The sequence below is a fragment of the Vespa mandarinia genome, chromosome 20 (genome assembly GCF_050613455.1).
Source record: "Vespa mandarinia isolate Hongniang chromosome 20, ASM5061345v1, whole genome shotgun sequence".
Taxonomy (NCBI): domain Eukaryota; kingdom Metazoa; phylum Arthropoda; class Insecta; order Hymenoptera; family Vespidae; genus Vespa; species Vespa mandarinia.
Window position 1 is genome coordinate 1,102,991 of NC_140829.1, and position 24,720 is coordinate 1,127,710.

General features: G+C 34.2%; 2 protein-coding genes across 5 annotated transcripts; one reads left to right on the top strand and one right to left on the bottom strand.

Annotated features, from left to right (window-relative positions):
• Positions 1-25: 25 nt before the first annotated feature.
• Positions 26-23,735, bottom strand: LOC146872342 (uncharacterized). Of its 4 annotated transcripts, XM_085662975.1 has the most exons (4): positions 19,377-19,842; positions 19,046-19,223; positions 440-562; positions 26-327 (listed from the first exon to the last, which is right to left on the bottom strand). In XM_085662975.1, exons 2-4 carry the CDS (start codon positions 19,049-19,051, stop codon positions 64-66), a joined length of 393 nt encoding a protein of 130 aa, XP_085519101.1. In that variant the 5' UTR covers positions 19,052-19,223; positions 19,377-19,842; the 3' UTR covers positions 26-63. The 4 variants fall into 4 exon arrangements, with proteins under 4 accessions (XP_085519101.1, XP_085519100.1, XP_085519102.1 ...); XM_085662974.1 differs by lacking the exons at positions 19,046-19,223; positions 19,377-19,842 and adding an exon at positions 22,830-23,735; XM_085662976.1 differs by lacking the exon at positions 19,046-19,223.
• LOC118448220 (uncharacterized) lies at positions 1,397-3,102 on the top strand. Its single transcript, XM_035881228.2, has 4 exons — positions 1,397-1,829; positions 1,889-2,149; positions 2,261-2,437; positions 2,554-3,102. Exons 1-4 carry the CDS (start codon positions 1,510-1,512, stop codon positions 3,056-3,058), a joined length of 1,263 nt encoding a protein of 420 aa, XP_035737121.1. The 5' UTR covers positions 1,397-1,509; the 3' UTR covers positions 3,059-3,102.
• Positions 23,736-24,720: the final 985 nt, after the last annotated feature.

The following is a 24,720-nucleotide window of genomic DNA, read 5'->3' on the forward strand; positions in this document are numbered from 1 at the left end:
AAACTGATAAAAGTGATAAGATTTATTGAAAATATAATGAGATTAATAACGTTTATGAATGTATCAGTTAATGAGATCGCTTATAAGTATATCTTCTTCGTTTAGTTTTATGTCACTTTTCATCGTCTTCGTATATTCAATCAAGTTGGCTTCCTTAAGATCTTCCAAAATTTGTAAAATTTTAGTGATATTGTATGGATAACCATCATCTCCTTTAAAATTTTGAAAATATGTTTTCGTCGATCTCACATGTTCGGCTGTAATGTCATTATAAGAATGATTGGCAATCATCATCACTGTACTAATAACTATGCCGCACATATGTATCTGAAATATATAATTTAAAAATTATAACATTTCTTAATATTGCGATTAATTTTTGTATTATAAATAATACTAATGATATAAGTTAACAGCGTAAATATATTATATAAATTACCGTATCGTATTTTTTTTTATTTTTTGTCAATGAGCAGAATTTAGAACAGTTTAAATTGGTCTCCAGAATATCATCAATATGAGTATTATTACTTTTTATTAATTTTGGTTGATGGATCATTGTCTAAAAGAATATATTTATATATATATATATATATAAATTTAGAAATATATTAACGATATTTATCATTTATGAAATTACGTTCAGCGAAGATGTTTTATCTTCGGTAATGAAACTATTACTATCTTGACTATCTATCTCTGATTGCTTCAATTCATGAAAATAGCCTCCAGGACGTGGTACAATGTAAGATAGTTCTACATACTTTTTTTTAGAAGAATCCGAAATACGTTCGATTTTACTGTTACTCATTATATCATAATTATTCAGTTTTTCTTTCGACATATTTACATGGATTTTTTATTCTCATCTGTATTTATTATCATCATTGTTACTATTATAGCATGTATCTTTAATTTAAAAATTTGAGATGGAAAGCAACATCTTCATTTGAAGATTTAAATTAGTACATATGTCAGAAACATACGTTTCGTAAATCCTCATCCAAAGATTTTTGTTTATTTCAAAGAAAGAATGCGTGACATTTAAAACAAAAGATATTTTATCAATATGTCATATTCCGTCAAAGGAACCGAATCTTCTACTTGTCAAATCTAATACACATTCTTTAGGCCCCACAAATATCAAAATTCTCGTAATCAATAATTGGCATAAACGTAAAAATAAATACTTTGATTATTTTTCATGTGAAATATCTACGATATGGCTTATTAGAATCATAACTAAAGACATGAGAAATTACAAGGTTAATTTTCATTATCGCCGAGAAAAACTATCAACGATAATATTGAAAAAAGAGAGAAATCTTATTTAACTGGGTAATATACTTAACTACGAATTTTTGTTTCGATCGAAACATGTACGATTTATCATTAATTCTTTATAAATCTTTAAGGATAACCCATTTGTGAGATCAATAGAAAACCAAATGAAAAATAGGATTGGACTGTTTATGTTTGTATTTTGACTGAGTATGAACTGAAGTAACAATGGCCACCCGTAGACCAGGTCTTACAAAAACCCAAGCTTTACGCCAAGCAAGATCTTCGGCGCTTGTCAAGCAATATGCGGAAAAGAAAGAAACTATTGAGCAACCTCAGCCAGAACCACCGAAGAGACGAAGAATAGCACCGACCCATGAGCCGAAAAAAGTTGACTTCACTAAACCGGGTTTAACGAAAGCTATGCTAGCACGAAAAAAGCATGCGGAGCAATTTAAAAAAGAATATGAACGTAAAAAGGAAGAGGAAACCGCACATGTTGGCCGTCGACCGAAACGAACAGCAGCACCGATCGGTGGTGATGCTAGGTTTGTGATTACGATATTTCATCTCAAACCAAGCGATATTACCTTTTGCTTTTAATTAGGGTGGGTCGAGAAAGAATGCCGAAAAAAGACGTTTCTCGAAAAACACCTTCCAAAGCGTTACCACCAATACCAGAGAAAACTCGTCAGCTTGCAAAGACTATCAAAGCCGATGTCGTTCGAGCCGAACCGGTAGGTAAAGGACCGATCGATAGTATCGTCATACCAGCGGGAACGATTAAAGATAATCGTACTACGATCGTTAGTATTCCTCAACCAGCAGAAGTCTCTAAAATAGCTGATCGTTCGATGCAAGTAATCAGGTGCCTTTTCCAAAATCGATTTCTTACGTGAATCAGTTATAATAAATTAACAAATAGTAGTACGATTGTGCATATGAACTTTAATATCCAATTAAATTACATTATTATTAGCGAAACCTTAGACGAGCAGGATGCCGTCGAAGCTGCAGCTGTACAATCGAAGCTTGATGGTTTACAGCAAGCAAGAAGAGATTTTGTAATGACTGTAGCGAATATCAGTGGAAAAGTAACCGCTATCGATCAAGTGCCCGCTATAGAACTTGAAAGCCCACCTAGATATTTGCATAGGTCCGAAAGCTTGATCTTCTTTCATATTTACGTGGCAAATGTTTTTTATACAGTTATATATTGATTATTAATGAATTTTAATTCTCTAAGATAAAAGAATTTTAATATTCTCGTAGAGTACCGGAATTAGATGATCCATATCTGCGTATAGAATATACCAAAGATCATCCGATCGTAGAGGCTGCCCGTGAATTTATGCAGAAAAGCCTTAATGCTATGAGAGAAAGTGAAGCGGCAAAAAGATGGGATGACGAGATTAAACAAATCTCTAAGGTGGCAACAGAAATAGCTCTGGGTCTAGAGGATGAACTTCCTTTCCATGAGGAAAAGCTTATAGAATTCGATGAGGATGAACAATACCATCCGCCTCCTACTCCACCGGGTTATTATGGTAGACAAATAGCTGATGAATCACCTATAGCCCCTCGCAGGGATATCTATGAATATGGAAGCTTTGATCCGGAAGAATTGGAAAGATTCTTTGATATCGAACATTATCCACCTTTCGCTATGCCACCAGTAGGCCGGGAAACTCTTCCTCCCGATCTTTGGGAAATGGAGGATCCGTGGTATATACCACCTTCAGAACCTGACCAGCCGCCTTTGATTCAATTTGATTAGCGATTAGTTGATGATAATAACGAACAAAATAATCATTTCCGCAATCGACAGGAATTTCACTTTTTGTCTTTCGTTCGTTCCTTTTTCATAACAATATAAATCGACTAGTGGTTCGCCTAGTTTTATGTTTTATTGTTGGTATCATTCAAAATTATTCAGGATATTTGTATCTTAATTATTAGTCGAAATAAATTGGACGATAATAATTGGACGATTTTAAAAGATGCAAATCTATATTTTTAAACGATAGTTCTCCAGTTCAAGTACTTAGTGAAAAAAATACAGATTTTTTTCTTATTCCTTTTTTTTTTTTGGCTCTTTAACTTCTTTCGTGTTATTCACGAACATTATTTTGAGATTCTCTTGTGTGTCGGCTTTGTTGTTTTAAATTCTCTTCGATTTTATCGCGTAAAGTTTCAGTTAGACCTCGGGGCTTTTTTATCATAGATGACAATCGTTCTTTTGTAACCTGCAATAAATTTCATACAATTAATAAATGGGAATATAATATTTTAATAATATTCGAAATAAGCGTGTACGTATGTGTTTTTTAAAAAAAGATATAGTAATCATAATTTTCGACGTACTTGTATTTGTCTTGCCGATACAGCAGGTATTTGTTCTTTAACGATAGGCGGTTTAGAAAGCCACCAGACCTATCGAAAGTATCTAAGTCAATCGATAAAATGACAATTACGTATATCAAAGATATTGGATCTTCATAATAATATAAAATATAATTGAATTAATAGATTTAGTAATTACGATATACGTTTCATCGTTTAACTATCTGAATTTTATATATTAAGTTGCCAATTATTTACCCGTTCCATTGACGCATTTTTATCTTCATAGTTTCCAAAATTTGTTTCATTTCTATCGACAAATAATATATCCTTAAGATATTCTTCCTTTTGAAGCTGAGTCTCTTCTATATACCTATTATTTACTTTGTTGATATATATCGATGAACGAATAAAATATTTATTAGTATTTTGCCATAGAAATATGTTTCACATTAATTTAATTTACATTTTACTTATAGTTAATCACTTACTGTTTGTCATTCTATTTTTAATAATATCCTCCGTTTCTAAAAGACTAATTTCTTTTTCATATTTTTTTTGTTACTAATGCTTTATGATGATCTAATTTAAATTATTGACAAAATTGGTAAGATAAGGTATATATTTAATCTAATAGCGACTAAAATGTACGGTAAATGTTCATCTTCATCTGAAATTTACTGTATATAAAATTAGAGATATATCGATGTTAATATATCTAAAGATTGATAATACGTGACAGCAATGACTATAAATTTGCTTTTACCTTAAGGGTGTTCATCACACCTGTTATTGTAATGATTTAAGCAAAAAGCAAGTTTAATTTTTGATCGATTTTAATACACGAGATCTCATTTTGAAGATAAAAGTTTAAGCGAAGACATGGGTTTTCCGAATTTTGTAAGAAATTATATTTTTATGCATAAATAATTCTCGAAATAACAAAATCTTTTGACATCATATTTTGAGAAGAAAAAAGGGCTCTTCAAAAATTCAAAAAATCTACGTCCTCGATTATCGACGAGTTAACAACAAAACTTATTCTTTTCAAAAGCGAAAACATATAAATTAATACTTTTGATAATTTTTCAACTATTTCAATAGTCTTTAAAGTGTACCAAGCACAATAAAATAATATTTAAGCAACAGTACATTCGTTTAAACATTACAAAGATTGTAATACACAAAAAAATAAAAATAATTTTAATTAAAAATTTCGATACCTTAAAGTTTCATCTCAGGATTGTGGCCTTGCATGATATAAACATACACGGTCCTTCTATTAACTTTGACAATTACCGAGTTAGTTTTCTTTTGCACTCTGACATGTGCACATCAAGATCCGCTCTTTCTAAACGTGGAAGCTTATAAATTAATACTTTCGGGAAATTTATAATTATTTAAACAATCTCTAGTGTACGCGGTGTAAAATAAAGTATTATTTAAACAATAGTGCATTTATTTAAACATTAAAAAGAGGATAACGCGCACGGGACTTAAAATATTTTTAATTTAAAATTTCGATACTTAAATACTTTCATCTCGCGGTAGTTGGCCTTGTGTAACATAAATATAAACGCGCTTTTTCGTGACTTTGACAGGTATCGAGTCAGTTTACTCTTGCACTTTGACATGTGCACATCGTGATCCGCTCGTTCTAAACGTGAAAGCTTATAAATTAATACTTTCGGGAAATTAATAATTATTTAAACAATCTCTAGTGTACGCGGTGTAAAATAAAGTATTATTTAAACAATAGTGCATTTATTTAAACATTAAAAAGAGGATAACGCGCACGGGACTTAAAATATTTTTAATTTAAAATTTCGATACTTAAATACTTTCATCTCGCGGTAGTTGGCCTTGTGTAACATAAATATAAACGCGCTTTTTCGTGACTTTGACAGGTATCGAGTCAGTTTACTCTTGCACTTTGACATGTGCACATCGTGATCCGCTCGTTCTAAACGTGAAAGCTTATAAATTAATACTTTCGGGAAATTAATAATTATTTAAACAATCTCTAGTGTACGCGGTGTAAAATAAAGTATTATTTAAACAATAGTGCATTTATTTAAACATTAAAAAGAGGATAACGCGCACGGGACTTAAAATATTTTTAATTTTAAATTTCGATACTTAAATACTTTCATCTCGCGGTAGTTGGCCTTGTGTAACATAAATATAAACGCGCTTTTTCGTGACTTTGACAGGTATCGAGTCAGTTTACTCTTGCACTTTGACATGTGCACATCGTGATCCGCTCGTTCTAAACGTGAAAGCTTATAAATTAATACTTTCGGGAATTTCATAATTATTTAAACAATCTCTAGTGTACGCGGTGTAAAATAAAGTATTATTTAAACAATAGTGCATTTATTTAAACATTAAAAAGAGGATAACGCGCGCGGTACTTGAAATATTTTTAATTTAAAATTTCGATACTTAAATACTTTCATCTCGCGGTAGTTGGCCTTGTATAACATAAATATAAACGCGCTTTTTCGTGACTTTGACAGGTATCGAGTCAGTTTACTCTTGCACTTTGACATGTGCACATCGTGATCCGCTCGTTCTAAACGTGAAAGCTTATAAATTAATACTTTCGGGAAATTTATAATTATTTAAACAATCTCTAGTGTACGCGGTGTAAAATAAAGTAATATTTAAACAATAGTGCATTTATTTAAACATTAAAAAGAGGATAACGCGCACGGCACTTAAAATATTTTTAATTTTAAATTTCGATACTTAAATACTTTCATCTCGCGGTAGTTGGCCTTGTGTAACATAAATATAAACGCGCTTTTTCGTGACTTTGACAGCTATCGAGTCAGTTTACTCTTGCACTTTGACATGTGCACATCGTGATCCGCTCGTTCTAAACGTGAAAGCTTATAAATTAATACTTTCGGGAAATTAATAATTATTTAAACAATCTCTAGTGTACGCGGTGTAAAATAAAGTATTATTTAAACAATAGTGCATTTATTTAAACATTAAAAAGAGGATAACGCGCACGGTACTTAAAATATTTTTAATTTAAAATTTCGATACTTAAATACTTTCATCTCGCGGTAGTTGGCCTTGTGTAACATAAATATAAACGCGCTTTTTCGTGACTTTGACAGCTATCGAGTCAGTTTACTCTTGCACTCTGACGTGTGTACATCGTGATCCGCTCGTTCTAAACGTGAAAGCTTATAAATTAATACTTTCGGGAAATTAATAATTATTTAAACAATCTCTAGTGTACGCGGTGTAAAATAAAGTATTATTTAAACAATAGTGCATTTATTTAAACATTAAAAAGAGGATAACGCGCACGGGACTTAAAATATTTTTAATTTTAAATTTCGATACTTAAATACTTTCATCTCGCGGTAGTTGGCCTTGTGTAACATAAATATAAACGCGCTTTTTCGTGACTTTGACAGCTATCGAGTCAGTTTACTCTTGCACTTTGACATGTGCACATCGTGATCCGCTCGTTCTAAACGTGAAAGCTTATAAATTAATACTTTCGGGAAATTAATAATTATTTAAACAATCTCTAGTGTACGCGGTGTAAAATAAAGTATTATTTAAACAATAGTGCATTTATTTAAACATTAAAAAGAGGATAACGCGCACGGGACTTAAAATATCTTTAATTTAAAATTTTGATACTTAAATACTTTCATCTCGCGGTAGTTGGCCTTGTGTAACATAAATATAAACGCGCTTTTTCGTGACTTTGACAGGTATCGAGTCAGTTTATTCTTGCACTTTGACATGTGCACATCGTGATCCGCTCGTTCTAAACGTGAAAGCTTATAAATTAATACTTTCGGGAAATTAATAATTATTTAAACAATCTCTAGTGTACGCGGTGTAAAATAAAGTATTATTTAAACAATAGAGCATTTATTTAAACATTAAAAAGAGGATAACGCGCACGGGACTTAAAATATTTTTAATTTTAAATTTCGATACTTAAATACTTTCATCTCGCGGTAGTTGGCCTTGTGTAACATAAATATAAACGCGCTTTTTCGTGACTTTGACAGGTATCGAGTCAGTTTACTCTTGCACTTTGACATGTGCACATCGTGATCCGCTCGTTCTAAACGTGAAAGCTTATAAATTAATACTTTCGGGAAATTAATAATTATTTAAACAATCTCTAGTGTACGCGGTGTAAAATAAAGTATTATTTAAACAATAGTGCATTTATTTAAACATTAAAAAGAGGATAACGCGCACGGGACTTAAAATATCTTTAATTTAAAATTTTGATACTTAAATACTTTCATCTCGCGGTAGTTGGCCTTGTGTAACATAAATATAAACGCGCTTTTTCGTGACTTTGACAGGTATCGAGTCAGTTTACTCTTGCACTTTGACATGTGCACATCGTGATCCGCTCGTTCTAAACGTGAAAGCTTATAAATTAATACTTTCGGGAAATTAATAATTATTTAAACAATCTCTAGTGTACGCGGTGTAAAATAAAGTAATATTTAAACAGTAGTGCATTTATTTAAACATTAAAAAGAGGATAACGCGCACGGGACTTAAAATATTTTTAATTTTAAATTTCGATACTTAAATACTTTCATCTCGCGGTAGTTGGCCTTGTGTAACATAAATATAAACGCGCTTTTTCGTGACTTTGACAGCTATCGAGTCAGTTTACTCTTGCACTCTGACGTGTGTACATCGTGATCCGCTCGTTCTAAACGTGAAAGCTTATAAATTAATACTTTCGGGAATTTCATAATTATTTAAACAATCTCTAGTGTACGCGGTGTAAAATAAAGTATTATTTAAACAATAGTGCATTTATTTAAACATTAAAAAGAGGATAACGCGCGCGGTACTTGAAATATTTTTAATTTAAAATTTCGATACTTTAAAATTTTCATCCCGTATTTGTTAGATTGTTTTTTTGTTAATATATACCATCTTTTTATTGACTTGGACAATTACCGAATCATATCTCCTTTGTTTTTTGACGAGTAAACATCTAAAGTGTCTCAGAATGTCTTTGCTGCAAGTATCAACGAATATTAAGGTAAATATATTTTTATATCTTACGTCTCTTCAATAATTTATACAGTTTCTTATTATAACGGTGATATTAATAATTTTGTTTTTATTTTGTTGTTTCAGAACGTCATTACAATCGCTCGGGAACCAATGTTGTAATCGAATATTTGTATCTCTTAAATATATATATCGCGAAGTAGAAGCAGTGTTCGTTCGTTCGCGTTTCGTGATTTAAAAAGCAAAAGTTTTTGCAACGTCTGCGTGCAATGCAGTCGTTAGAGTCAGTGTTTGTTCGCAAACTTTATTAATTTTTTAACAGTCACATAGGCTGTATTTATAAAAGACAGTAGTGTTTCGCGAAGTAAATTCAGTGACCGTTCGTTAAAAAATAACTATCGCGATATAGAGTCAGTGCATCATTGAAGAGTTTCTTGATCAACTTCGATGTCGACCTACCTAATTTTCAACCATATACGAATCGTCCACTCTCAATTTCGATCTGAACGAGTGTTTTGGAGCCATCGCAGAACTTCTTAAGTAGTGAGTGAATTTTTAAGTCCCTCCAATCACTCAATCATGTCGAGGACGAAAGGTCCGAATCGGCACGGGTGATTGGTTGTAATTAATTAGTAAAAGAGCATTGAGTGACCACGAGTAAATTTTTTCGGAGATTTACTCGTGAATGGTTTCTTATTTTTTCATTTATTTATTAGATCAGGATAGAGTCTTCTTGCTCAAACGCGTTTATAATTATTTGAGATTTTGAATATTTTAATACATTTTTAAATATTTTACTTGCGCGGAAATAAGTAAAGAATCGATATTCATAAGTTCTAATAAGGAACGAGTAAGAAGACACTCGCGATGGATAGTCTCTGGATTACAAACGAAACTGTGTATGATTTTATTACAATAATTAAAATATTCGTTTGTAAGAAGGAACGACCAAGGGTTTGCTTTATATTTTTAAATAATTATTAATTAAATATTTAATCAATTTAAATTGATACAAAAAAAGTCTCGATAGAGACTCATTGGTTTTGAAAGTGAAAAATCGAGTAGAATGTTTGCTAAAAGACAAAGAGACGTAGTACGTAAGCCTAGATGATAAATTAATTATTTTTTAGCTCAGGATTTTCAGCAATTAATATACTATTATCTAATTTCTAATTTTTTTATAATTAATATCTAATTTCTCCCACGCAGCGAAAAAGTATCTTTCGAAAGAATAATAATAAGTTTTCAGATTCGTTAAGGTTGTATTAGGGTTTTCTTTCATATCTTAGAATTTGGAATCAAATTTTGTCGTTACAGTTTTAGAGTGATAATCGATTAGGTTGAGGCACGAAGCAAAGAAGAAGCTATATGCCGAAGACAACATGTGGCTCAAGAGGACAACTATTAGGCTATTGAGTTATTTTCGAAGGTTCACTAGGAACTTTCGAGAATGGCTCTTAGTTTTACTATATTAGTATTTTAATTTTACCATGTTGTCACTCAAAATGCTCTTATGGTGATGGGTGTACGGGTGTAAATTTAAAAAACTGAGACGAAGTAACTTTCCGTAAATAATATTTCCACATTGCCACGCGTACGCGAATAGGATTATTTCATATTTTATGCCTTTTTAATATTAAACTTTTTTTTAAAACTTAATTGAATTTATGATTCTAGTTTAATAAAATCAAATTTTACGTTAAAGTCGATTAATAAATTTAGCACATTTTTTCTTTTCTAAAGTTTAATTCAATTCATAATTTTATTTTAATAAAATCGAGTTTTATATTAAAATCGCATATCTATGAAATGTAAAAGTAATATAATATTTCTTTAGATCAGTATTCAAAATTTTTCATTCTTTTTTAATAAATATTTCTTTTTCTTAGCTTTTAAGTTTAATTAAATTAAATTCCGAATTTTATCGTTCGTATAATTAATATACATATATACATATTCTTTCTTTTTCCTTATTTCTTTTCAGCTAGGTCTAAGTCATGAGATCGCGAACACGGGAAGGAATAATTAATAAATAAGATTATCTTAACATTTAAACAATGTACGATATATGTAAAGTATAATTAATTAATATTTAAACAATAAGATATTCTTTACAACGTTATAAAAATCATATACATGTATTGTCATTTACTATCGATTAATAGATATAATAATATTTTTTTCAGAGAGAATAATATTTATTTATATTAATCGTTTATTCTTCATAAGTTTAATCAAAATAAATTTAGCATTTTATCGTTCGTATAATTAATATACATATATACTAATTCTTTTTTCTTTTCTTAGTTCTTTTCAGCTAGGTCCGGGTCGTGGGATCGCGAATACATGAGGGAATAATTAATTAATATTTAAACAATAGGATATTCTTAGCAACGTTATAGACAACATGTATATATATTATCGTATATTATCGATTAATAAATATAATATTTATTTCAGAGAGAATAATATTTATTTATATCTGTGTTCAGAATATTTCATTTCTTTTTAATTAATCTTTTATTTTTTTTAAGTTTAATCAAATTAAATTCAGCATTTTATCGTTCGTATAATTACTGTCATTTCTATTTTTTCTTATTTACTGTCATTAATTATCCTCTATATATATCTCGGGTGGGACCCATGGGATGGGGACATGGGTGTGGGCCTCTGTGCGGGTTGCTTTCTCAGCATCTTATAGAGCTGCTTCTCTTTTCTTCTCTTTCTAGGGCACTCTTTTCTATTTCACATTTTTCATTGTTATTTGCTTCTATTAATTATGATTAATAAGTCTCGGGTGGGACCCATGGGATGGGGACATGGGTGTGGGCCTCTGTGCGGGTGTTGTTCTCTTAGCATCGTGTAGGGCTGCTTCTCTTTTCTTTTCTTTTCTTCACTTTTTGGGGCTCTCTTTTCTATTTAATATTTATCTTATTTAATTATGTTTTTAATTATTTTATTAATATGTTATTTCTTTTCATTATGTCTTTTCAGATTTTTAATATGTTATTTCTTCTTAATTATGTTTTTATGGTTTTAATTATGTTTTTAATATATTCTTATTAATTATGATTTACAGATTTTAGGTAGGAATCATTAGATGAAGCGGACTTGTTTCAGCAGCATGCAGAGCTACTTCAATTTTCTTATTTTTCAGCAGATATCTTTTATTACTCATATTTTTCTTCTTTAATTATGTTTTTAATTATGTTTTTAATTGTGTCATTAATATGTTATTTCTTTTTATTATGTCTTTTCAGATTTTTATTATGTTATTTCCTTTTAATTATGTTTTTTTAATATTTATTTATGTTATTTCTTTTTAATTATGTTTTTATGTTTTTAGGTTTGTTATTAATATATTCTAATTAATTTTAATTTTTAAGCATTAGGTAGGACCCATGAGATGAAGCGGACTGTTGGTTTAGCAGCGTGCAGAGCTACTTCTATTTTCTTATCTTTATTTTATTAATTTTCTTTTTTTCTTTTTCAGGGATGATCTAGTAATCATGCAGCGATATTCAATATCTTTTTTTTTTCTTTTTCTTATTTTTTCCTTATCTTTTTCTTTTTCAGGATAGGTCATCAAGGCATAGGTTCATTTCTGGTCGAATGCGTCATCGCCTGGCACGATTCTTCTTCGATTTTTACACGCGGTTACGGGAAGGATAGGAAGAACACTGGCGTGCGTGTCTGTGTGCACAAGCGTGGGTGTTCTCGGGCGCGATTATACTTCGTTTGATAGTTCGAATCGAAAACGCGAATTTAGAGTAGAGTCACCGTTTTTCTAACACTCACGTGAATGAACGCGGGCGCGACTTAAAAGTCCTACCGGGGACTTCGTTTAAATTTTTGCTCGAATATTCGATTAGATTACCTCGCGAACGCGTTTTTTTTAGAGTAGAATCACCGTTTTCCGAGCACTTACGTGGGTGTCCGGGCGCGATTAAAAGTCCTACCATGGACTTCGTTTAGTGTTGAAATTCGGGGTGCGCGAACGGTTTACCTTGTAGTGCTGTACATAGCTGGCTGATGTTATGACAATCCTAATGTTTGGTAGCGGGGCGGAAATCCCGACAAATATCATGGAAAGTCTAAATACCGGTTAGCATATGTCACTTTGGATTTCAACTTAGAGTCACCGTTATTCTAACACCCGCGTGGGTGTTCGCGTGCGCGATTGAAAGTCCTACCGGGGACTTCGTTTCGTTTGCTCGAATATTCGATTAGTTTATTTAGAGTAAAATCACCGTTTTCGAACACTTGCGTGGGTGTCCGGGCGCGATTAAAAGTCCTATCATGGACTTCGTTTTAGTATTGAAATTCGGGGTGCGCTTCGGATTTCAACTTAGAGTCACCGTTATTCTAACACTCACGTGAGAGTTCGCTTGCGCGATTGAAAGTCCTACCGGGGACTTCGTTTTATTTCTTCGACATATCGATTAGATTACTTCGCGAATTTGGATAGAACAGTAGAATCTACGTAACTATAACACACGTGAGTATCGCGAACGCGATTAATGCGCTTTGATTGTTCGAAATTCGGATGCACGAATTCAGATGTGCTTAATAATCCGTTATGCCTGAGGCGGAGGGTGTCGAACGGTTAAGCTTTCTGTAAGTGGAGTCCCTGTAGCTAAGGCTAGATACTTCCTGTTAGCTTTGTCCCATGCCCAAGATATCCGATGCGGAAGGCATGAGGGATCGGTATCGCGGTACGCGGATTTTAGAATAAAGTAGAGTCACCGTTAGCCCGTGGGTCTCCACATGCAGCAACTTCCACGTAGTGAGACCTGGGTCGGTATTACTTGCATACTCTAATTATAGAATCTTTAATGCAAGTATTACCGAGCGAATGGCTGCATATTGCATTACTTTTCCAATATCTTTTCAAAATAATTCCAACTGAACATTAACATATTTTCATTTTATATAGCTAATAATACTTCAAAAGAAAGAATATAGCAGATATCTATTGTACAATAATTTCTCAGAGAAACGAAAAGGAAATTTTTCTATCACACTTTTTTGTCCGCTGTTACTTCTATTCTTTTTTATTTATTATAATTAATTATTCTTTATAAGTCTCGGGTGGGACCCACTGGTGGGGCCTGTGGGCGAGGGCTTCTGTGCGGGCTGCTGTCTCAGCATCATATAGAACTGTTTCTCTTGTCTTATCTTTTTGGGGCTCTCTATTCTTCTCTTTTTGGGGCTCTCTTTTCTTTCTCCGGCTCTCATTTCTATCTCATATTTTTCTTTTTCAATTATGTTTTCAATTGTGTTATTAGTATGTTATTTCCTTTTAATTTTGTTTTTAATTATGTGTTTAATTGTGTTTTTAATTATATCTTTAATTATATTTTTGATTATGTTCTTAATTATGTTTTTAATATATTCTATTAATTATGATTTAGTTGCTCTAAGTACGATCCATAGGATGATGCATGCTGCTTCTCTTTTCGTTTCTTTTTCTAGGTCTCTTATCGATTTATATATATTTATTTTCTATTTGTATTTTATATATGTATTTATATATTATTTCCTCTTTATCTTTTTCTTTTACAGGATAGGTCATCGAGGGATAGGTTCATCTGCGGACGGATGCATCGTCGCCTGGATGGATTCATCATCGATTTTTACACGCGAATACGGGAAGGATAGGAAGAACACTGGCGCGCGTGTCGGCGGGCACAGGCGTGGGTGTTCTCGGGCGCGATTACATTACGTTTGATTGTTCGAATCGAAAACGCGAATTTAGAGTAGATTCATCGTTTTTCTAACACTCGCGTGGGTGTTCGGGCGCGATTAAAGGTCCTACCGTGGACTTCGTTTGATTTCTTCAAAATTTCGTTGGGGGTACTTCGCGAATTTCGGCTTAACAGTAGAATCTACGTAATTATAACACACACGTGAGTGTCGCGACGCGATTAGTATTTCTAAGGAGTGCGCTTTGTTTGTTCGAAATTCGGAAAGCACAAATTCAGATGTGCTTAATAATCCGTTATGTCTGAAGCAGACGGTGCAAATGGTGGAGCTATCTGTAAGAGGTGTGCAGTAGCTAAAGCTACGCATACCCTGTTAGTTAAGAAGCCAGTGCATTGAAGCGGAAAGGTATAGCGGATCGGTAACGCGGAACGCGGATTTTAGAGTAGAGTCACCGTCAGTCCGTGGGTCTCCACATGCAGCAACCTCCACGTGGTGAGACCTGGGTCGGTATTACTTGCATACTCATAAATTCTTTAACGCAAGTACTACTGAGCGAATGGCTGCATATTGCATTACTTTTCCAATATCTTTTCAAATAAATTCTAACTAACTAAACATTAACATATATCTATTTTATAGCGTTAATAATACTTCAAAAGGAAAAATATGGCAGAATTCTATTGTACAATAATTTCTCAGAGAAAGGAAAGGGAAATTTTTCTATCACACTTTTATGTCCACTGCCATTTCTATTTATTCTTATTTACTCTCATTAATTATCTTTTATATATCTCGGGTGGGACCCATGGGAGGGGCCCATGGGTGAGGGCCTCTGTGCGGGTTGCTGTCTTAGCATCATGTAGAGCTCCTTCTATTCATTTATCTTTCTGGGGCTCTCTTTTTTAAGTCATATTTTTCTTGTTTCTATTTTCTATGTCATTAATATACACTTAATAATTATGATTTATAGTCTCGGGTGGGACCCATGAGATGGGGACATGGGTGTGGGCCTCTGTGCGGGTTGCTCCCTCAACATAATGTAAAGCTGCTTCTATTTTCTTATCTTTCTGCAGCTTTCTTTTCTATCTCTTATTTTTCTCCTTTAATTATATCTTTAATTATGTTGTTAATATGTTATTTCTTTTTATTATGTCTTTTCAGATTTTTATTATGTTATTTCTTTTTAATTATGTTTCTTTAATATTTATTTGTTACATCTTTTTAATTATGTTTTTATGTTTTTAGGTTTATTATTAATATATTCTTATTAATTTTAATTTTTAAGCATTAGGTAGTACCCACGAAATGAAGCGGTTTCAGCATCGTGCTGTGCTACTTCTATTTTCTTATCTTTCAGCAGCTATCTTTTATTACTCATATTTTTCTTCTTTAATTATGTTTTTAATTATGTTTTTAATTATGTTTTTAATTGTGTTATTAATATGTTATTTCTTTTTATTATGTCTTTTCAGATTTTTATTATGTTATTTCCTTTTAATTAATTTTTTTAATATTTATTTATGTTATTTCTTTTTAATTATGTTTTTATGTTTTTAGGTTTGTTATTAATATATTCTAATTAATTTTAATTTTTAAGCATTAGGTAGGACCCATGAGATGAAGCGGACTGTTGGTTTAGCAGCGTGCAGAGCTACTTCTATTTTCTTATCTTTCTTTTATTCATCTACTTTTTTTCTTTTTCAGGGATGATCCAGTAATCATGCAGCGATATTCAATATATCTTTTTTTTTTCTTTTTCTTATTTTTTCCTTATCTTTTTCTTTTTCAGGATAGGTCATCAAGGCATAGGTTCATTTCTGGTCGAATGCGTCATTGGCACGATTCTTCTTCGATTTTTACACGCGGTTACGGGAAGGATAGGAAGAACACTGGCGTGCGTGTCTGTGTGCACAAGCGTGGGTGTTCTCGGGCGCGATTATACTTCGTTTGATAGTTCGAATCGAAAACGCGAATTTAGAGTAGAGTCACCGTTTTTCTAACACTCACGTGAATGAACGCGGGCGCGACTTAAAAGTCCTACCGGGGACTTCGTTTAAATTTTTGCTCGAATATTCGATTAGATTACCTCGCGAACGCGTTTTTTTTAGAGTAGAATCACCGTTTTCCGAGCACTTACGTGGGTGTCCGGGCGCGATTAAAAGTCCTACCATGGACTTCGTTTAGTGTTGAAATTCGGGGTGCGCGAACGGTTTACCTTGTAGTGCTGTACATAGCTGGCTGATGTTATGACAATCCTAATGTTTGGTAGCGGGGCGGAAATCCCGACAAATATCATGGAAAGTCTAAATACCGGTTAGCATATGTCACTTTGGATTTCAACTTAGAGTCACCGTTATTCTAACACCCGCGTGGGTGTTCGCGTGCGCGATTGAAAGTCCTACCGGGGACTTCGTTTCGTTTGCTCGAATATTCGATTAGTTTATTTAGAGTAAAATCACCGTTTTCGAACACTTGCGTGGGTGTCCGGGCGCGATTAAAAGTCCTATCATGGACTTCGTTTTAGTATTGAAATTCGGGGTGCGCTTCGGATTTCAACTTAGAGTCACCGTTATTCTAACACTCACGTGAGAGTTCGCTTGCGCGATTGAAAGTCCTACCGGGGACTTCGTTTTATTTCTTCGACATATCGATTAGATTACTTCGCGAATTTGGATAGAACAGTAGAATCTACGTAACTATAACACACGTGAGTATCGCGAACGCGATTAATGCGCTTTGATTGTTCGAAATTCGGATGCACGAATTCAGATGTGCTTAATAATCCGTTATGCCTGAGGCGGAGGGTGTCGAACGGTTAAGCTTTCTGTAAGTGGAGTCCCTGTAGCTAAGGCTAGATACTTCCTGTTAGCTTTGTCCCATGCCCAAGATATCCGATGCGGAAGGCATGAGGGATCGGTATCGCGGTACGCGGATTTTAGAATAAAGTAGAGTCACCGTTAGCCCGTGGGTCTCCACATGCAGCAACTTCCACGTAGTGAGACCTGGGTCGGTATTACTTGCATACTCTAATTATAGAATCTTTAATGCAAGTATTACCGAGCGAATGGCTGCATATTGCATTACTTTTCCAATATCTTTTCAAAATAATTCCAACTGAACATTAACATATTTTCATTTTATATAGCTAATAATACTTCAAAAGAAAGAATATAGCAGATATCTATTGTACAATAATTTCTCAGAGAAACGAAAAGGAAATTTTTCTATCACACTTTTTTGTCCGCTGTTACTTCTATTCTTTTTTATTTATTATAATTAATTATTCTTTATAAGTCTCGGGTGGGACCCACTGGTGGGGCCTGTGGGCGAGGGCTTCTGTGCGGGCTGCTGTCTCAGCATCATATAGAACTGTTTCTCTTGTCTTATCTTTTTGGGGCTCTCTATTCTTCTCTTTTTGGGGCTCTCTTTTCTTTCTCCGGCTCTCATTTCTATCTCATATTTTTCTTTTTCAATTATGTTTTCAATTGTGTTATTAGTATGTTATTTCCTTTTAATTTTGTTTTTAATTATGTGTTTAATTGTGTTTTTAATTATATCTTTAATTATATTTTTGATTATGTTCTTAATTATGTTTTTAATATATTCTATTAATTATGATTTAGTTGCTCTAAGTACGATCCATAGGATGATGCATGCTGCTTCTCTTTTCGTTTCTTTTTCTAGGTCTCTTATCGATTTATATATATTTATTTTCTATTTGTATTTTATATATGTATTTATATATTATTTCCTCTTTATCTTTTTCTTTTACAGGATAGGTCATCGAGGGATAGGTTCATCTGCGGACGGATGCATCGTCGCCTGGATGGATTCATCATCGATTTTTACACGCGAATACGGGAAGGATAGGAAGAACACTGGCGCGCGTGTCGGCGGGCACAGGCGTGGGTGTTCTCGGGCGCGATTACATTACGTTTGATTGTTCGAATCGAAAACGCGAATTTAGAGTAGATTCATCGTTTTTCTAACACTCGCGTGGGTGTTCGGGCGCGATTAAAGGTCCTACCGTGGACTTCGTTTGATTTCTTCAAAATTTCGTTGGGGGTACTTCGCGAATTTCGGCTTAACAGTAGAATCTACGTAATTATAACACACACGTGAGTGTCGCGACGCGATTAGTATTTCTAAGGAGTGCGCTTTGTTTGTTCGAAATTCGGAAAGCACAAATTCAGATGTGCTTAATAATCCGTTATGTCTGAAGCAGACGGTGCAAATGGTGGAGCTATCTGTAAGAGGTGTGCAGTAGCTAAAGCTACGCATACCCTGTTAGTTAAGAAGCCAGTGCATTGAAGCGGAAAGGTATAGCGGATCGGTAACGCGGAACGCGGATTTTAGAGTAGAGTCACCGTCAGTCCGTGGGTCTCCACATGCAGCAACTTCCACGTAGTGAGACCTGGGTCGGTATTACTTGCAAAGTCTAATTCTAAATCATATTACGCAAGTACTACCGAGCGAATGGCTGCATATTTTATTACTTTTTAATATAATATCTTTTTAATCTTATTCCAAATGAACATTAATATTTTTCCATTTTATATCGCTAATAATACTTCAAAAGAAGGAATATGAGAGAATTCTGTTGTGCAATAATTTCTTAGAGAAACGAAAAGGAAATTTCTCTATCACACTTTAATGGCCGATGTCATTTCTATTTATTCTTATTTACTTTCATTAATTATCCTTTGTGTATTTCGGGCGGGACCCATGGGAGGGGCCTGTGGGCGAGGGCTTCTGTGCGGGCTGCTGTCTCAGCATCATATAGAACTGTTTCTCTTATCTTATCATTTTGGGGCTCTCGATTCCTCTCTTTCTGGGGCTCTCTTTTCTTTCTCCGGCTCTCGTTTCTATCTCATATTTTTCATTTTTAATTATGTGTTTAATTATGTGTTTATGTTTTTAATTATGTTTTTAATTATGTTCATTTTCTGTTTATATTATATATATATATTATGTTTTATTTTATGTAATTTTTATTCTTTCTCTTATTTTCTGCTTACGTTCTTCTTTTCCAGGATAGATCATCGAGGGATAGGTTCATCTGCGGACGGATGCATCGTCGCCTGGATGGATTCATCATCGATTTTTACACGCGAATACGGGAAGGATAGGAAGAACACTGGCGCGCGTGTCGGCGGGCACAGGCGTGGGTGTTCTCGGGCGCGATTACATTACGTTTGATTGTTCGAATCGAAAACGCGAATTTAGAGTAGATTCATCGTTTTTCTAACACTCGCGTGGGTGTTCGGGCGCGATTAAAGGTCCTACCGTGGACTTCGTTTGATTTCTTCAAAATTTCGTTGGGGGACTTCGCGAATTTCGGCTTAACAGTAGAATCTACGTAATTATAACACACACGTGAGTGTCGCGACGCGATTAGTATTTCTAAGGAGTGCGCTTTGATTGTTCGAAATTCGGAAAGCACGAATTCTAATGTGCTTAATAATCCGTTATGTCTGAAGCGGACGGTGCAAATGGTGGAGCTATCTGTAAGAGGTGTGTAGTAGCAAAGCTACTCATACCCTGTTAGTTAAGAAGCCAGTGCATTGAAGCGGAAAGGTATCGCGGACCGGTATCGCGGAACGCGGATTTTAGAGTAGAGTCACCGTCAGTCCGTGGGTCTCCACATGCAGCAACTTCCACGTAGTGAGACCTGGGTCGGTATTACTTGCATACTCTAATTATAGAATCTTTAATGCAAGTATTATCGAGCGAATGGCTGCATATTGCATTACTTTTCCAATATTTTTTCGAACTAATTCCAACTAATCATTAACATATTTTCATTCTATATAGCTAATAATACTTCAAAAGAAGAAAATTAGCAGAAATCTATTGTACAATAATTTCTCGGAGAAACGAAAAGGAAATTATTCTATCTCTCTTTTATGTTTGCTGTCATTTCCATTTATTCTCATTTACTCTCATTAATTGTTCTTTAATCTCGGGTGGGACCCATGGGAGGGGCCTGTGGGTGAGGGCTTCTGTGCGGGTTGCTTTCTCAGCATCTTATAGAGCTGCTTCTCTTTTCTTCTCTTTTTGGGGCTCTCTTTCCTATTTCATATTTTTCATTCTTATTTACTATTATTAATTATGATTTATTAGTGTCGGGTGGGACCCATGGGATGGGGACATGGGTGTGAGCCTCTGTGCGGGTTGTTCTCTTAGCATCGTGTAGGGCTGCTTCTATTTTCTTATCTTTCTGCAGCTTCCTTTTCTATCTAATATTTTTCTTATTTAATTATGTTTTTAATTATGTTATTAATATGTTATTTCTTTTCATTATGTCTTTTCAGATTTTTATTATGTTATTTCTTTTCAATTATGTTTTTAATATATTCTTATTAATTATGATTTACAGGTTTTAGGTAGGCCCCATGAAATAAAGAGGACTGTTCTTTCAGCATCGTGCAGAGCTGCTTCTATTTTCTTATCTTTCAGCAGCTCTCTTTTATTACTCATATTTTTCTTCTTTAATTATGTTTTTAATTATGTTTTTAATTATGTTATTAATATGTTATTTTTTTTTATTATGACTTTTCAGAATTTAATTATGTTATTTTCTTTTAATTATGTTTTTTTAATATTTATTTATGTTATTTCTTTTTAATTATGTTTTTATGTTTTTAGGTTTGTTATTAATATGTTCTAATTAATTTTAATTTTTAAGCATTAGGTAGGACCCATCAGATGAAGCGGATTGTTGTTTCAGCAGCGTGCAGAGCTACTTATATTTTCTTATCTTTCTTTTATTCATCTACTTTTTTTCATTTTCAGGGATGATCGAGCAATCATGCAGCGATATTCAATATGTCTTTTCCTTTCTTTTTCTTATTTTTTCCTTATCTTCTTTTTTTTGTCAGGATAGATCATCAAGGCATAGGTTCACCTGTGGTCGAATGCGTCATCGCCTGGCACGATTCATCATCGATTTTTACACGCGGTTACGGGAAGGATAGGAAGAACACTGGCGTGCGTGTCTGTGTGCACAAGCGTGGGTGTTCTCGGGCGCGATTATACTTCGTTTGATAGTTCGAATCGAAAACGCGAATTTAGAGTAGAGTCACCGTTTTTCTAACACTCACGTGAATGAACGCGGGCGCGACTTAAAAGTCCTACCGGGGACTTCGTTTAAATTTTTGCTCGAATATTCGATTAGATTACCTCGCGAACGCGTTTTTTTTAGAGTAGAATCACCGTTTTCCGAGCACTTACGTGGGTGTCCGGGCGCGATTAAAAGTCCTACCATGGACTTCGTTTAGTGTTGAAATTCGGGGTGCGCGAACGGTTTACCTTGTAGTGCTGTACATAGCTGGCTGATGTTATGACAATCCTAATGTTTGGTAGCGGGGCGGAAATCCCGACAAATATCATGGAAAGTCTAAATACCGGTTAGCATATGTCACTTTGGATTTCAACTTAGAGTCATCGTTATTCTAACACCCGCGTGGGTGTTCGCGTGCGCGATTGAAAGTCCTACCGGGGACTTCGTTTCGTTTGCTCGAATATTCGATTAGTTTATTTAGAGTAAAATCACCGTTTTCGAACACTTGCGTGGGTGTCCGGGCGCGATTAAAAGTCCTATCATGGACTTCGTTTTAGTGTTGAAATTCGGGGTGCGCTTCGGATTTCAACTTAGAGTCACCGTTATTCTAACACTCACGTGAGAGTTCGCTTGCGCGATTGAAAGTCCTACCGGGGACTTCGTTTTATTTCTTCGACATATCGATTAGATTACTTCGCGAATTTGGATAGAACAGTAGAATCTACGTAACTATAACACACGTGAGTATCGCGAACGCGATTAATGCGCTTTGATTGTTCGAAATTCGGATGCACGAATTCAGATGTGCTTAATAATCCGTTATGCCTGAGGCGGAGGGTGTCGAACGGTTAAGCTTTCTGTAAGTGGAGTCCCTGTAGCTAAGGCTAGATACTTCCTGTTAGCTTTGTCCCATGCCCAAGATATCCGATGCGGAAGGCATGAGGGATCGGTATCGCGGTACGCGGATTTTAGAATAAAGTAGAGTCACCGTTAGCCCGTGGGTCTCCACATGCAGCAACTTCCACGTAGTGAGACCTGGGTCGGTATTACTTGCATACTCTAATTATAGAATCTTTAATGCAAGTATTACCGAGCGAATGGCTGCATATTGCATTACTTTTCCAATATCTTTTCAAAATAATTCCAACTGAACATTAACATATTTTCATTTTATATAGCTAATAATACTTCAAAAGAAAGAATATAGCAGAAATCTATTGTACAATAATTTCTCAGAGAAACGAAAAGGAAATTTTTCTATCACACTTTTTTGTCCGCTGTTACTTCTATTCTTTTTACGAGTTCCTTCAAAAATATTACGATTCATACCTAACAGTGTCGAGATTCGCACATTAATATGATACGTAAATTTTTGCTCTATTATTGTCGTCCCTTTCTCTTTGATTACCTTGACCATAGTTCTTCTGATAACTCTTGATTGTTCCGACGTATGCCGTTGTTTCCTCTTTTGAAGTTCCTGGTATATCTGATATTTTGTCTTGACTTGATACTTTGTGTTTCGAACGCTTGTAATTCCAGGGTGGGCACCACAATATCTTGATCCTCATTGGTGGTGATTATCACCCTGAAATAAGCCCGACCTTGGTGGTTTTAACTATGGCTTCCCTCATGTATATGCCCTGTAAAGATTCTACCCGCGGAATGTAACCTTCGTTAATTTCAGAATTTTTAACGCGGCAATGAAACACTGCTCTCGTTCTTGTCGGCACGCGCACTACTTGTTTATCTGTGAACGGCACTTCCTTATTTGCGACCTTCATACACTGCTGAGTATAGCTTACGTCAGCGCCGACCGATTTCAGGAACTTGATTCCTAAAATTCCGACTTGTTCGATCGATTCCAGGTCGATTACACCATATAAAATCGAATTGGCTTTCCGAAAAAATAAGCAGCCAGTGAACTCTCCATTCGAATCTGGTTATCGATGATACCGCATACTTTGATTACATCCCCTTTATCAATTTCTATTTTTGATTTGATAGCTCCTCTATTGATGATATTAATTTCCGCGCCAGTGTCGATCATGAATCTAATGCCTTTTCCGAATTCCTTGACGTCAATTCGTATCGTAGGTGCCTTAATAGTCGGTTTGTAATTTATTACTCCAATTTGTCCATTGGGCCGATTGCATGGTTGTCCGTTGGTTAGCGTTTCCTGTGGTGGTTCCGCTCCTGTCTGATCTCAATGGGCCGCTCATGGAGTTTCTCTAATTGCTCGAAGTTGAATTCCTTTTTTCATTGTTATCTTTTGACTTTGGCGATCATCGTTCTTTTTTAGAAATATTTAGAGAACTTCAATTTAGAAAACTTTGTTTTAGAACTAAGTTTTAGAAATCTTTATATTAGTAAGTCAAATATTCAATCTTTCTTGATTTCTCTATTTATGTTAATTACAGAGACAGAGAGTGAGAGGGAGAGGGAGAGAGAGAGAGAGAGAGAGAGGGAGAGAGAGAGAGAGAGAGAGAGAGAGAGGGGGAAGGAGGACCGTGACCTTAACTAATCTGCACTGCATATTATTTAAATATACTTTCTTTTCATTATAATTCCCTTTCTTTTCCATCCTCACTTTCTGGTAAGACACGAGGATATTAAGAATTGTACTGTGCAAACGAAGTCTCCGTAAATCTCAAAAATTATTACTACACTCATTAGAGTGTATTCAAACTATACCAAATTTACGGCTTGAGCGATCCGAAATATGTTCCAATAACACACAACGATTTTGCAAAAATTAACCTTTTGGAACGAGTGATAAAAGAAACATTACGTCTATTTCCTCCAGGGCCAATCATTGCTCGAGAAGTTACGCAAGATATAGAAGGTACCTTAACATATAAAATAATAACTATTATATTTTTTATCGTTAATAATACTAGTTATTTAATAGTAATATTTATTTGTCATTCATATCAAGTGGAAAAAAATTTGACTATACCGAAAGGATGCACCGCGGTATTCAACATCTATAAAGCACATTGAAATGAAAAATATTGGTCCCAGCCATTAGTATTCGATCCGGATAGGTATAGTTCGGGTAGGAATAGTTCGGCATGTTTCTTTCCATTTAGCTACGGAAAAAGAAATTGCATAGGTAATTATTATGTAATTAAATATAAGCGTACGATTTATACACTATAGAAATTACATTCCGTAAAGTTACATAAAATGCATATAAACATTGATTTTATTTTTTTTAGGTCAAATAGTCGCTATGCAAGAAATGAAGATAATAATTGCTACCTTGATAAGAAGATTTATTATTAAGATAGATCAACCAA

What these genes read in the sequence shown, in the direction of transcription:
- LOC118448220 (XM_035881228.2), top strand. Translation starts at nt 1,510, where the DNA reads ATGGCCACCCGTAGACCAGGTCTTACAAAAACCCAAGCTTTACGCCAA. An exon ending in CCGATCGGTGGTGATGCTAG is followed by an intron (nt 1,830 to 1,888) that starts GTTTGTGATTAC and finishes GCTTTTAATTAG; the next exon opens with GGTGGGTCGAGAAAGAATGC. An exon ending in CGTTCGATGCAAGTAATCAG is followed by an intron (nt 2,150 to 2,260) that starts GTGCCTTTTCCA and finishes CATTATTATTAG; the next exon opens with CGAAACCTTAGACGAGCAGG.
- LOC146872342 (XM_085662974.1), bottom strand. An exon ending in ATAAAAAAAAATACGATACG is followed by an intron (nt 328 to 439) that starts GTAATTTATATA and finishes TATATATTTCAG; the next exon opens with ATACATATGTGCGGCATAGT.